The sequence below is a fragment of the Erinaceus europaeus genome, chromosome 13 (genome assembly GCF_950295315.1).
Source record: "Erinaceus europaeus chromosome 13, mEriEur2.1, whole genome shotgun sequence".
Classification (NCBI taxonomy): domain Eukaryota; kingdom Metazoa; phylum Chordata; class Mammalia; order Eulipotyphla; family Erinaceidae; genus Erinaceus; species Erinaceus europaeus.
This window is the reverse complement of record NC_080174.1, coordinates 96,818,422-96,834,149: the sequence shown is the minus strand read 5'-3', so window position 1 is coordinate 96,834,149 and position 15,728 is coordinate 96,818,422. Positions and strand designations below refer to the sequence as shown.

General features: G+C 41.2%; 2 protein-coding genes across 2 annotated transcripts in view; one reads left to right on the top strand and one right to left on the bottom strand.

The window, feature by feature from the left end:
- The window catches only part of LOC107523087 (zinc finger protein 709-like), a 424,510-nt gene that overhangs the window by 173,839 nt on the left and 234,943 nt on the right, over positions 1–15,728 (bottom strand). The gene's annotated exons all lie outside the window — the stretch shown is intronic.
- The window catches only part of LOC132542411 (zinc finger protein 709-like), a 38,814-nt gene that overhangs the window by 14,141 nt on the left and 8,945 nt on the right, over positions 1–15,728 (top strand). Inside the window, exon 2 of the mRNA XM_060204984.1 lies at positions 10,787–10,917. Within this exon, the coding sequence (XP_060060967.1) occupies positions 10,903–10,917 (15 nt within the window). The 5' untranslated portion in view covers positions 10,787–10,902. The remainder of the gene's footprint in view (positions 1–10,786; positions 10,918–15,728) is intronic.

Genomic DNA, 15,728 nt, shown 5'->3' with positions numbered 1-15,728 from the left:
GAAATTCAACATATCATGCGAGGCTTCTATGAACAACTATATGCCACCAAGCTAGAGAACCTGGAAGAAATGAATGATTTCCTAGATAACTACCAACTTCCAAAACTAAGTCAAGATGAAGTGGATAACATGAACAGGCCCATCACAGCTAATGAAATTGAAACAGTTATCAATAATCTTCCCAAAAATAAAAGTCCTGGACCAGATGGTTTTACAAATGAATTCTACAAGACTTTCAAAGAAGAACTAATTCCTCTACTTTTAAAAGTCTTCCAGAAGATTGAAGACACTGGAATACTCCCTGCCAGCTTCTATGAAGCCAACATCACCCTGATACCAAAAGCAGACAGGGACACAACCAAAAAAGAAAACTACAGACTAATATCTCTGATGAACATAGATGCGAAAATATTGAACAAAATTCTAGCCAACCGGATACAGCAGTATATCAAAAAGATTGTTTATCATAACCAAGTGGGGTTTATCCCAGGCATGCAAGGTTGGTTTAATATACGTAAGTCAATCAAAGTGATCCACCACATCAACAAAAGCAAGACCAAAAACCACATGGTCATATCAATAGATGCAGAGAAAGCCTTTGACAAAATACAACATCCCTTTATGATCAAAACACTACAAAAAATGGGAATAGATGGAAAATTCCTGAAGATAGTGGAGTCTATATATAGCAATCCTACAGCCAACATCATATTCAATGGTGAAAAACTGGAAGCATTTCCCCTCAGATCAGGTACTAGACAGGGCTGTCCACTATCACCATTACTATTCAACATAGTGTTGGCAGTTCTTGCCATAGCAATCAGGCAGGAGCAAGGAATTAAAGGCATACAGATTGGAAGAGAAGAAGTCAAACTCTCCTTATTTGCAGATGACATGATAGTATACATGGAAAAACCTAAGGAATCCAGCAAGAAGCTTTTGGAAATCATCAGGCAATACAGTAAGGTGTCAGGCTATAAAATTAACATTCAAAAGTCAGTGGCATTCCTCTATGCAAACACTAAGTTAGAAGAAATTGAAATCCAGAAATCAGTTCCTTTTTCTATAGCAACAAAAACTATAAAATATCTAGGAGTAAACCTAACCAAAGAAGTGAAAGACTTGTATACTGAAAATTATGAGTCACTACTCAACGAAATTGAAAAAGACTCAAAGAAGTGGAAAGATATTCCATGTTCATGGGTTGGTAGAATTAACATCATCAAAATGAATATATTACCCAGAGCCATCTATAAATTTAATGCTATCCCCATCAAGATCCCAAGCACATTTTTTAGGTGAATAGAAAAAAATGCTACAAATGTTTATCTGGAACCAGAAAAGACCTAGAATTGCCAAAACAATCTTGAGAAAAAAGAACAGAACCGGAGGCATCACACTCCCAGATTTCAAACTGTATTATAAGGCCATTGTCATAAAAACTGCTTGGTACTGGAACATGAACAAACACACTGACCAGTGGAATAGAATTGAGAGCCCAGAAATGAGGCCCCATACCTATGGACATCTAATCTTTTACAAAGGGGCCCAGACTATTACATGGGAAAGCAGAGTCTCTTCAACAGATGGTGTTGGAAACAATGGGTTGAAACATGCAGAAGAATGAAACTGAATCACTGTATTTCACCAAATACAAAAGTAAATTCCAAGTGGATCAAGGACTTGGATGTTAGACCACAAACTATCAGATACTTAGAAGAAAATATTGGTAGAAATTTTTTCCGCATAAATTTTAAAGACATTTTCAATGAAACGAATCCAATTACAAGGAAGACAAAGGCAAGTATAAACCTATGGGACTACATCAAATTAAAAAGCTTCTTCACAGCAAAAGAAACCACTACCCAAATCAAGAGACCCCTCACAGAATGGGAGAAGATCTTTACATGCCATACATCATATAAGAGTTTAATAACCAACATATATAAAGAGGTTGCCAGACTCAACAACAAGACAACAAATAACCCCATCCAAAATAGGGGGGAGGACTTGGACAGAATATTCACCACAGAAGAGATCCAAAAGGCCGAGAAACACATGAAAAAAATGCTCCAAGTCTCTGATTGTCAGAGAAATGCAAATAAAGACAACAATGAGATATCAGTTCACTCCTGTGAGAATGTCATACATCAGAAAAGGTAACAGCAGCAAATGGTGGAGAGGGTGTGGGGTCAAAGGAACCCTCCTGCACTGCTGGTGGGAATGTAAATTGGTTCAACCTCTGTGGAGAACAGTCTGGAGAACTCTCAGAAGGCTAGAAATGGACCTACCCTATGACCCTGAAATTCTTCTTCAGGGGATATATCCTAAGGAACCCAACACATCCATCCAAAAAGATCTGTGTACATATATGTTCTTGGCAGCACAATTTATAATAGCCAAAACCTGGAAGCAACGCATGTGTCCAACAACAGATGAGTGGCTGAGCAAGTTGTGGTATATATACACAATGGAATACTACTCAGCTGTAAAAAATGGTGACTTCACTGTTTTCAGCTTATCTTGGATGGACCTTGAAAAAATCATGTTGAGTGAAATAAGTCAGAAACAGAAGGATGAATATGGGATGATCTCACTCTCAGCCCGAAGTTGAAAAACAAGATTAGAAAAGAAAACACAATTCGAACCTGAAATGAAATTGGAGTATTACACCAAAGTAAAAGACTCTGGGGTGGGTAGGTGGAGAGAATACAGGTCCATGAAAGATGATGAATGACGTAGTGGGGGTTGTATCGTTAAATGGGAATCTGGGGAATGTTATGCATGTACAGACTATTGTATTTACTGTTGAATGTAAAGCATTAATTCCCCAATAAAGAAATAAAAAAGTTTTATCTTTCACTTTCCTTTGTCACTTAAAACTCAAGAGTATTTTAGCACTTTAACAATGTTTCATCACTCAAATAAGCATTTTTAACATTCCAAACTCCAAATAGTATTCTCACACTGGAATATTCATTTTAACTCTAACAAATATTTCTTTTTTTTAACTTTAGTTTTATTTTTTTTTATGTTTTTTTATATTTTCCCTTTTGTTGCCCTTGTTGTTTTATTGTTGTTATTGATGTCGTTATTGTTAGATAAGACAGAAATGGAGAAAGGAGGGGAAAGCAGAGAGGGAGAGAAAGATAGGCACCTGCAGACCTGCTTCACTGCCTGTGAAGTGACTCCCCAGCAAGTAGGGAGCCGGGGGGTTACTCTGGTCCTTGAGCTTCGCACCATGTGTGTTTAACCCACTGCACTACCGCCTGACTCCCTCTAACAAATATTTCAACACTCTTAACTGAAACAATTTATCTTAATATTTCCAACCTATTTAAACACTTTACACTCAAAGGAATTCTTTCACAATTAATATTCTCACCTTATTATTTCAAGTACATATATTATTTCAAGTACACACTTCTTATGTATCCATATTATTTCAAGTACACACTTTAGTTTTATTCTAAGTTCACACTCCTTATACATTAATATTATTCTGTTCTAAGTCTAGGCATAAGTCACAACATATTTGTTCAGGAATCCGGGGTCTCAGCCTTTGTGTTGAAGGGGTCATGTTTTCCTCATCTAGTATATGTAAGGGACACTTACCTGAATGCTTGAATATTCTTGTTCCTGACAAAAACAGACATTCCCAGAGGGATAAAGAATATGGAAGCTTCCAGTGGAGGACACTCTGGTGGACATGGAACTCTGGTGGTGGGAAGCAACGATCTCGTTAATCATTTTATTTATTTACTTATTTCCTTTTGTTGCCCTTGTTTTATTGTTGTAGTTATTATTGTTATTGATGTCATCATTGTTGGGTAGGACAGAGAGAAATGGAGAGAAGAGGGGAAGACAGAGAGGAGGAGAGAAAGACACCAGCAGACCTGCTTCACTGCTTGTGAAGCAACTCCCCTGCAGGTGGGGAGCCGGGGGCTTGAACCGGGATTCTTACACCGGTCCCTGCATTTTGCACTACACGCTGTGCTACCACTGACTCCCGTTGATCATTATTAAACCAAGAAAAAAATAAATGGGTAAGTAAGTGAATGAATGACAAAACAAAATTCATTTAATCAAGGGAGTGTTGATTTACAAAACTATTGTGTGCAGAGGGTAGACAGCATAATGGTTCTGCAGAGAGATTCTCATTTCTGGGGCTCCAGAGTCCCAGTTTGGGGTCATCACCCTGCGGCCTGAAGCCACGCTGAGTCCTCACTGCTTTCAAGCCGCCCTAACTGCCCCCTTTGAGTCCCTGGATCAGCTGTGATAGACCACAGCTAATTAAAGTTTCACCTTCTGTGTTCCATTCATCGCTCCTTTTTCTTTTTTCAATTTTTCTCCCATTTTGTTGTTGTTGTTGTTCTTGTTGTGGTCATTATTGTCATTGTTGCCATTTCTCTCATTGTTTGGATAGGACAGAGAGCAATGGAGAGAACGGACGACAGAGAGGGGTAGAGAAAGATAGACAACTTGTTTTCTACTTGCAGTTTATAAAAAAAATGCGAGGGAAGAATGAAATTCAGGGGGCAATGTAGCTAAAGAGTAACGAGATTGAAAGATTTGGGAAGTCATCAGCTCATCCAAATGACAAAAATTAGCACACAGCAAAGTCCCACACTTAGAAAATGTGCAGTGGTGAACATTTCTTAGCACATTGCCATGAACAAGGACTCACATTCAAGCCAGGCTCTCTTTCTGCAGGGGGAAGCTTCTCAAGCAGTGAAAATGTGCTAATGATGTTCTTTCCTTCTCTCATCTCCTCCTCTCTCTCTCTCTCATCTCTCTCTCTCTCTCTCTCGCTGCCTTCTAATATCCTCCCTTAACCTAGTAAAGTAAATTAAATTTAAAAAAGTCTGCAGTTTGCACCAAAGTGAAAGACTGTGGGGTGGGTGAGGGGTAGAATACAGGTCCTGGAAAAGGTTGACAGAGGACCTAGTGGGGGTTGTATTGTTATGTGGAAAAATGAGAAATGTGATGCATGTACAAACTATTGTATTTACTGTCAACTGTAAAACATTAATCCCCCAATAAAGGGATTTTTTTTTTTAAAGAAGTGCAGTGGAAAGACCATCCAGGATCTGTGTACCCATCACAAAAGTTCTGTTCTCCTTGAAGGAAATATGCTGAGCCTGGACCACCTACTTTCACGGAAATAACTTATCTTGCTGAAACAGACTGAAGGGGACATTCTGAGAATAAGCAGACCCCTCACCCTCACAAGAAGATTTACTCCTGCCTGCATTGAAAAGATCCAATCAGAAACATCTCTAAATGGGTCATAAATCCTCTGCCCATGCCAGAAATAGCCAACACACTATATCTATACATATAGATATATGTATATAGATATATAATTTTATTTGGATTCATTATTGGATAGAGACAGAGAAAGTGAGAGGAGGGGAAGATAGAGGGAGAGAGGCAGAAAGACAGCTGCAGCACTGCTTCACCACTAGTGAAGCTTTCTCCCTGCATTTGGGGACAAGGGGCTTGAACCTGGGTCCTTGTGCAGTGTTGGTCTGCTTCTAAATTCTGCTTCTAAGACCCCTTCTTTTGCATTGCTTGAGGTTGTAGTCTATTTACATAATCATTGTTTTCATTGGTTCAATCCCCACTGGTTCATGAGCTATTTTCCTTCTCCCCACCCCCATCCTACCTACTTCCACTTCCTGACACTTCCACCTCAGGAGATATAAAAGACAGGGCTTTTTTAATGAAGAGAGATTAGATGGGATTAAATTGTTGAACTGCATCCCTGCTTGTCAATAAAAACTGAACTGCGTTCCCACCTCAGCCATGAGTCCCTGGTCTTCTGTCTCCTGCATGCAAAGCTAGCACAGCAGATGGCGCCCTGAACAGGACTAGCAGTGCAGTGTAGTGTGTATACTTAACCAAGTGCACCACCACCTGGCCCACCAGTACACTATATAAGGCCCTGTCACCTTGGGCTTCTCAGCTCCCCCTCCCCAGGTTGGGTCTTCTTCAATCCTGGATGGGCCTCCTAAGCTCTCCTGGCTACTTTTATCTGGCTTTGCAAGCTCTCCTCTGGCTACTACTAAATTTTCCTTTGTCTACATTCCTGACTGTACTTGCACCACTTAGTGTCTCATATTTGTAACACTTGGTGCTAAAACCTATGGAGCTAGCCCCTCTATTGCCATTCTTATCACACATTTCTCTCCAAGAGTCTTCCCCAATATTGAGAAGCAAAATCAAAAGTTGAAATCATATTTAAAATGCTGAAAAGATAGGGCAGAGAGTAGATAGCATAATGGTTATGCAAAGAGACTCTCATGCCTGAGGCTCCAAAGGCCCAGGTTCAATCCCCTGCCACCATAAGCCAGAGCTGAACAGTGCTCTGGTTAAAACGCGACCTGTACTTGTGTGCATCAAAAAGCATCGTGATGGCAGGGTCTGGGGTCTCAGGACTGTGGCCCAAATACCCTAGTGTGTGTTGGGTGGGGATAGGGCAGGGGTAGCTGCGGATCTGAGTGAGCTGGAGCCAGCCAGCTTGAAGTGGATGCTGGAAATAAGTCTGGGTTTTATCCTTATTATTTTTTTCTTTTCCAAGTATGTTTCAGTTAATTTTCACTGTACACGTGAGTGAAGCACCTGGCAGTTATATGTCACCTCCCTCCTTTCTGTATGCTTGTGCTACTTGAGTGACTCAAGCTCATTTTCTTGCTTGGCTAGTTCCCCAGTCACAGCATCTCTGGAAAGCCAATTGGACGGTGCTTCTGCCATTCAGAAACCTCTGGTTTTGATCTACTGTTGGTTTGGGGTCGTGTTTGTATGTTGGGCGGATCTGAGTATTATCCAATCAGGAGAGGACGTGTGTTGTTGACAAGCACTTCATCCAATTATATTTTAAGCAATTGGAAGTGTCCACCTCCTGTCCCATCTAGGCTAGTGGTGGTGAAAGAAGACAAGCCAGGAAGTAAAGCAAACCTGCATTCAGGTTGTGATGGGGGAACAAGAGGAAGAAGACAGAGGTCCCACCATAAAGATCCACTGTTGTGATTATAAGCTGATTTCTACATGAGGAATCACCAGAACCAGTCATGTTTCAGGGAGGCAAGCATGTACTGAGACAAATCAGAGAGAGAAAAGAGGCAAATACGGGTTTCAGACATATATCCTCCCAATTTAAAGAGTGAGGGGGTATTGAATTATCTGGTCTTCTAACTTTTCTTTTGGATTTAGGGAATGTTGAAGTGGAATTCCAAGGGGATTAACTTCAGCCATTATCTCCTGCAGTGCATATCTGCAAGTCTTTTATTTATTAAACTTTTTGTCTGAACACTGATCAGCTCTGGCTGATGGTGATAGGGGTGATTGAACCTAGGACTTTGGAGCCTCAGGCATGAAGAGTCTCTTTGCATAACCATTATGCTATCTACCCTCTGCCCTGAACTGCTTTATTTATTTATTCATTAATATATTTATTTGCGGGAGTCGGGCTGTAGCGCAGCGGGTTAAGCACAGGTGGCGCAAAGCACAAGGACGGGCATAAGGATCCCGGTTCGAACCCCGGCTCCCCACCTGCAGGGGAGTCGCTTCACAGGTGGTGAAGCAGGTCTGCAGGTGTCTATCTTTCTCTCCTCCTCTCTGTCTTCCCCTCCTCTCTCCATTTCTCTCTGTCCTATCCAACAACGACAACAACAATAATAACTACAACAATAAAACAACAAGGGCAACAAAAGGGAATAAATAAAATAAATATTAAAAAAAAATTTTAAAAATATATTTATTTGCCTCCAGGGTTATTTCTGGGGCTGTGTGCCTGCAGTAAGAATCCACTGCTCCTGAAGGCCATTTTGCCCATTTTTGTTGCTCTTGTAGTTACTATTGTCATTGTAGTCATCACTGTTCTTGTTGGATAGGACAGATAGAAATCGAGAGAGGGAGGGAAGATGGGAGAGAAAACAGACAAGACACCTGCAGACCTGCTTCACCTCCTGTGACGCGACTCTCTGCAGGTGGGGAGCTGAGGAATCGAACTGGGATCCTTGCATGTGTCCTTGTGCGTTGTGCCACAGGCTCTTAACCTGCTGCACTGCCTCCCAGCACTGCCTCCCCCCAACTGCTTTTTATGGCAATAACAGTCTCGGGTGGACAAAGAGATAATGGGTTGGTTATGCAAAAAGAGTCTTGTGCCTGAGCGTCCAGTATCCCAGGTTTGATCTCCAGCATCACCATAAGCTGGAGTTGAGAAGTTCTCTGGTCTCTGTCTCTGAGTATCTCTCTCTCTTGTTAATGTGAAAGATACTATGACACAGTGCAGGAATCTATGCACACCTGGCCTTCCATCAGGCTTCCTAGAGGGTGAGGAAGTAGTTGCTAATGTCCTTGCAGAGTTTTTTCCTAAACTGCACCGTAATCTGGCCTCATCTATATTAGTTTGCCAGTAATTTGACAGTGTTTTGCAAAATTATATTATTTCAGGGCTACTTTCACCTTCAAAGTGTTTGTATGAGACAACACACACACCACCATTGTTCTTGCCACACACAAACACCATTGTTCTCACAAATTTCAAGTGGCAGCCTGGTTACATTTTTTTGTAAGTGCATTTGATCTGGTCACCTCTACTCTACACCCAACTGGAACCATCTTGTGTTGTCTTCACTGTTCTTACTTCAGCTAGTGCTCCAGATAGTACAAATAAGGACAAATTCTACAGATGAGGAAGTATAAGGAGAGTTAGTGTTTAAGTGTAAGAACAGTGACTGCAGGCACCTGGTAATGTGCTCACATTGCAGTGCACAAGGACCCAGGTTCAAGCCCCTGGTCACCACTTGCAGGGGAAAAGCTTCATGAGTTGGTGAAGCAGGGCTGCAAGTGTCCCAATTTATAGGTTCTCTGCCTGTGGGAACCTCAGTGACAGGCTTTCAGATGCTGAGCATGTTGTCGGAGTCTGGTCACCATATTCCAGGAAGTCTGTCTGCTAAGTTAAACAAAATTTCTGCAAGGAAGTTAGACCATTCTAGGTTAGGCTGCCTTGCTGTACACCACACCACAGCCTCTTTAATGCGGAGGTCCAAGAGAAATCATGGAAGGAATGTCCTGGGCAAGCTCATGTTGCTGGGCTGTTGCTAACCTGATAATTCTGTCATCACTCACCAAGATGTCCTGGAGGCCTGGGAATGGGGTCACTAAAGTGCCCCTTATCTGTCCATTTGGCCCATGGCCATCACTGGCCTCTTCTCTATCCTTCCTGGAAATCTTTGTAGACATGGTATGTACAGATGTTTAACCAAAGATCAGACAGGAGCTCATTAACTAGGTCCCTGCTCTGTCTACCAACAGAGGGGTCATGTGTTCGCCATCATCAGCTCATGGGCTGGCAAACGCTAGAAGAAGAAGCGCATGGGCTTCTTGAATCTTTACTTCTTTGATGTTGTCTAGACTAGAGAAGTTTTCACCTATTATGGCCTGAAGAATGCTTTCTTCCTCTCCTTCCTCTCTGTCTCTTCCTCTGCTAAGCCAGTAATGCGTATTGTTTCTTTTGAAGTTATCCCATAGTTCTCTGTTGTTGTTTTTAGTATTTCTTAATCTCTTTTTAGATCTCTTCCTTCTTTTTTAGTTGTCTCTAATTCGTCTTCGATCTTGCTTGTTCTGTCTTCAGCCTCATTCATTCTATTCTCTCTCCCCTCTACTGTTTTCTGGAGATCATCTATTTTGTTACCCTGTTCTGACAGTTTTAGCTTGTTCAGCTGGTTGTGTTCTCAGCTCAGTTATTTCAGCTTTCAGCTTTCTAATAACCTTGAGATAATTAGTGTTTTCTTCTAGAGTCTCATTTTGTATTTCTGTATTTCTAATGACAATTCTTTCAAACTCTTCACTCCTGTGATTATTTCCTTAGCTAGTGTTTGGATGTTGACCTCATTATTTTGTGCTTCACCCTTTGGGGGCATTTTAGAGCTGGACTCTTGTCCTGGTTCATTTCTCCAATATTTCTTCCTGTTGGTTTAACCATCTTATATATTATGTTATGAGTTCCCTCTCTCAGTACTTTCAAATTATTGATCACTCTTGCCTGGATTGACTTGTGTCTAAGTAAGGTAATGAAAGGGTTCACAGTTGTGGAAGTTAACAGTTGTTTCAATAGTATTTTAATCCCTGACTTGGAGCTCAGTGGCTTAAAAGCCTCTTTTGTGCTTTTTCTTTCCTGTAGGCTATGAGAGCCTGAGGGCTTTTAAACTATAACTAGGCTTCTTAGTTTAGTCACTGATTCCTGACCAAGAGATAAAGCAGAGTGTGGCAGAGATAATCCAGTGGTTATGCAAAGAGACTTTCACAGCCCCACTGCTAGGCCAGGGAGCTATAGGTCTTCTCCTGAGTTTCCTGGTTAGTTCTCTTTCCCCTGGTGTCAGCCCAGGGCCTCCCTACTGCTGCTCCAGATTCTGAGAGCAGTAGCAATGGAGACTCAGAGTTACACTTGGTGAGCCTCAGTGGGGTCCTCTCCTCCCTTCAGCCATCCCGTTGTTGATGGAACACACTGGAGGTGGTGTCTCAACTGATGAACTGTCAGACTGTTACCAGCCACTTAATCTTTCCCTAGGCTCCTCTCTGACCACCAGCCACACTTGTTTGCACTCACCAGTGATTTGGTGGGTTCCTGGAGACGGTGTAGTCCTGTCTTGTTTTGGTCCCAGATGGTCTGCTTTCATATTCCTAGTAGATCCGGGAGAGGCGAGAAACAGATCTGCTGCTACTCATAGCCCTGCCTTGGGTATTGTACCTTGTATTCACTACTGTGTCTTCCATCTAGGGCCCAGACTGTCCAGTGAAGAGGCTGTGCTGCTAGATTTAAACAGAGTCTCAAGCTATTGCTGTGATTGATCTTCCATTTTCTGGCGTGAAAGACATTCAGGGAAAGAGGAAGAGATGGCAGTTTCTTGGGTAAGTATCTTGCCCCACATCAGAGTCTGTTTCTTTTTCCTCTTGAATAAGTTGTATTTTAATTGATACATGTTTAATTTACTGTTTCTGTTTTGCCCATCATATTTCTTTCTGTATCTCTGTCTCTTTCTTTCTGTCAGGGCACTGCTTATCCCTGGCTTATGGTGGGTCAGGGAATAGAACTACTCTTTTTTTATTATTCAATTTTTATTGATAAAATGGAAACACTGACAAGATCATAGGATAAAGTTACAATTTCATACAATTCCCACCACCAGAATGCCATATCCCATTCCCTCCCCTGATAGCTTTCCTATATTCTTTATCCCTCGGGGAGTATGGACTCAGGGTCATTTTGGGGTCCAGAAGGTGGAAGGTCTGGCTTCTGTAATTGCTTCCCCACTGAACATGGGCATTGTTGACATGTCAATCCGTACTCCCAGCCTGTCTCACTCTTTCCCTAGTGGGGTCGAGCTCTGGGAAAGCAGGACTCTCTTACTTAATTTTTTTTTTTTTATTTCATTGAGAGAAATAAGAGACTGATGAGAGTACTGCTCAACTTTGGCTTACCTTGATGCTGGGGATTGAAAGCCTCAAGTATGGAAATATTTTGCATAACCACTATGCTATCTCCTCAGCCACTTACTCTTATAACTCTAATTTTCCATTTAGTACTATCATTGGGACTCAGTGTCACCATTCTTGAAAGACATGTTATATATATATATAATATGTATATATGAATAAGTACGAGAAGTGGGTGTGGTAGTGGTAAAGCACATGCAATTGTGAGACTTCCCTCTACAGCTTTGGAGAGATGAGTCTTGAACCCATCTGAGTTCTCACAGGTGATCATTGTGGTCTCCACTTGGTATGCCATCAGAAAGACCCTGTGAAATAACTTTTGAATACCAAGACATAACTCATGTTGTAAAGTGCAACTTTGTCATACCCAGATACTGAGTTTCAAGCCTGACAACACAGGCATGAAAAGGGAAACTTTATGGGTCTTCCTCTGGTGTCTTTCTTTCTTTTTTTTTTTTTTTTTTGTCTAATCTATCTATCTAGAGAAAATAAATAAATTGTTCTACCAGGAATAGTGGAATCATGCACAAATGAGGTTCATTAGAATACATACTTCCTAATGTTGAGAGTCTTCATTTCTCTCTTTTTTAAGTTTTATTATTTATTTATGAAAAGGAAACAGTGACAAAACCATAGGATAAGAGGGGTTCAAGTCCACACAATTACAAACATTAGGACTCCATATCCCATCCCATCCCCTGATAGCTTTCCTATTTTTTAAGCCTCTAGGAGTATGGACCCAGGGTCATTGTGGGATACAGAAGGTGGAAAGTCTGGCTTCTGTAAGTGCTTCCCCCCTCAACATGGGCATTGACAAGTCAATCCATGCCCCTAGCCTGCCTCTCTCCCTAGTAGGGCAGGGTTGTGCAGAATCAGAGCTCCAGGACATATTTGTGGGTTTGTTTGTCCAGGGAAGTCTGGTTGGCATCATGCTAGCATCTGGAATTTGGTGGCTGAAGAAAGAGTTAACATAAAAAGCCAGACAACTTATTGAGTAATCATGAACCTTAAGGCTGGAATAGTGCAGAAGAAGAGTTGGGAGGTGGGAGGGTCTCTCCATTTTGTAGATAGCTAGTTGACCTATTTTAGTTATATTACATAGGGCCTGTGGTTAAACCTGTTTGTTTGTTTTTTTCCCCTAGCCTGAAATCTGATATGTATGCAGGTGCATCCAAGTTAGTGTCTGGAGAGATGATGTCATAGCTGGAAAGAGGACCAGAAAGCTGGATCAGGACAGAGAGTCGCTCCCAAATATGGGAAAGGTGTATAAGTATTGTTGACTGTAAACCTCATGGATTTGACGTGATCTGGGGCCCATATTCAGCTTAGGAGCCTATGTGACGTCTGCATCGCTATAGATTTGAGCTCACATTCTGTGGTCATGAGTAGCAAGGTTCCAAGCTAGCCTAATATCAGGACCCATCTTCCTCAGGTGGTAGGTAGGTAGGTAGAGTATGTTGTCCAGCCTCCCTTCAGAGGATGGAACCTTCTCTACCGTTGTTGATCCAAGTTGAGGGCAAGGTCCTATGAGGGCCCACAAAGGGGTCTATTTTGTTGTTTCTGATAGAGATGACTGGTATCAGAAGTTCTCACCATAGCAATCAGACAAGAGAAAGGAATCAAAGGAATACAGGTTGGAAGGGAAGGAGTCAAGCTCTCACTATTTGCAGTTGATAGCATAGCATACATAGAAAAACCTAAAGAACCCAGTAGAAAGTTTCTGAAGTTATAAGGCAATATAGCAAGGTGTCAGGTTACAAAGTCAGTGTACAAAGGTCAGTGGTATTTCTTTATGCAAACAGTAAATCCAAAGAAGAGGATATCCAGAATTCACTCTCACTTACTGTTGCAGCAATATCAATAAAATACCTAGGAATAAACCTGACCAAAGAAGTGAAAGACTTGTATACTGATAACTGAATCAGTATTCAAAGAAATAGAAAGTGATAGGTGCTGGGTGATAGCACATCTAGTTGAGCACACAGTGTGCAAGGATACAGGTTTGAGTCCCCGGTCCCCAACTGTAGGGGTGTCGTGAGCATAGACCAAAAAATATGACCGTTATATTAATTAAATACGGTAAAGAATTCTGCCAATGAAAACCAAGGCTATTATTTTATAAGTTCTGCAGTACTCCTTTATTGATAGTAGGTGGTGCTCTAACACCACGTTACACTCCAACATATTCTAAATTACTGAAATGCTGTTCAAAAAGTAATATTTCTAACATCAAATTCTTATAATTACAACTATGCATCTCAAATATCTCCTCGGTATAAAACAGGTAGGAGTGCAGGTAAGGTCATGACAAGTGATATCCTCAGGTTGACGAAGCTGGTCCGATTAGAATTCTGGTCCACATGGGTCCTGGATCTGGTCCTGATCTGGTCAGGGTCTGGTCCGGGAATTTGCAGACACCTCTGTGGCCATCCATGTGTTGATTGCCACGGGATATGCCGGATGGGGGCTTCGGAACTTACATGCTAGTATGCAGTTCAAATGTTGCCATCCATGTCCAAAATCCTGGTTTTTATCCCTGAGATAGGCTGGGGTGTGGGTTAGGTAATTTCCAGCCAATGAGAGTTGCGGTCTTCCTGACATGTAGGTCTAATTTTATCAGGCTATCCAGATGTGGGGCTTGCCTTGCACAAGACTTTATCTTGTGCTGGTGTATGGGGCATTTCAGAGAACTCTGGGGCCGCATTAGGCTTGCCCTGCATAAGACTTATGTTGGCCTGCAGGGGCATTTCAAAGAATTAAGGGGGCTACCTTAGGGTTGCTCTGCACGGGACTTTATCTTACATCGGTGCAGGGACATTTCAGGGCATGTACTTATCTAATGCAGGCCTGTAGGGCTTGGGGGCCAAGGTTCCAAGTTTTGTCTTCACCTTACTTTGTCACTTAAAACTCAAGAGTATTGTAACACTTTAATTTTAACAATGTTTCATCACTCTTAATAAGCATTTTCATATTTCAAATTCAAAATAACAGTCTCACACTTGAATATTCACTTCAGCTTTATCAAACAATAAACTTAAACAACTTATCCTAATATTCTTAACCTATTTAAACATTTCACACTCAAAGGAATATTTTCACATTTAATATTCTCACACTTCTTATATATGTCCTAAGTATACACTTCTTACTATTTCAAGTACATAATATTGTTTCAAGTACATATTATTTCAAGTACACACTTCTTATATATCTATATTATTTCAAACACACACTTTAGTATTATTCTAAGTTCACACTTCTTATATATTAATATTCCATTCTAGGTTTGGGCATAAGTCACCACAAATTTGTTCAGGAATAATATTCTTGTTCCTGACAAGGGGGAAAGCTTCACAAGTGATGAAGTAGAGCTGCAGGTGCCTCTCTGTCTCTCTTCCTCTCTAGCCACTCCCCTCAATTTCTGGCTGTTCCTATCCAATAAATAAATAAATAATTAAAAAAAATAGAAAATGATGATAACAAATCAATGGGACTACATCAAATTAAAAAGCTGCACAGCCAAAGAAACTATCACAGAAACAAAGATACTCCTCACAGAATGGGAGAAGAGCTTCACATGCCATACATCAGACAAGAGACTAATAACCAAAATATACAAAGAGCTCAGCAAACTTAGCAACAAAAAGCAAACAAACACATGAAAAAATGTTCCAGGTCACTGATTGTCAAAGAAATGCAAATAAAAACAAATTTAAGATAGCACCTCACCCCTTTGAGAATGGCAAACATCAAAAAGGACAGCAGCAACAAATGCTAGAAAGGCTGTGGGGTCACAGTAACCCTTCTGCACTGCTGGTGGGAATGTAAATTGGTCCAACCTCTGTGGAGAGCTGTCTGGAGAACTCTCATAAGACTAGACATGGGCCTTCCTTATGACCCAGTAATTCTCCTAGTGATGTATCCCAAGGACACCATAACACCCAATTAAAAAGATCTGTGTACAGCTATGTTCATAGCAGCACAGTTCGTGATATCGAAAACCTGGAAGCAACCCAGGTGCCCAACAACAGATGAATGGTTGAGAAAGCTGTGGTATACTATGCAGTGGAATACTATGCAGCTATGAAGAACAGTGAGCCCACCTTCTCTGACCCATCTTGGATGAAGCTAGAAGGAATTTTCTCTCTTTTTAAAGTAGATTTTTAAAATAATATTTATTTCATGAAGGATTGAGACCAAGAGAAATGGATGGGGCAGGGGAGATA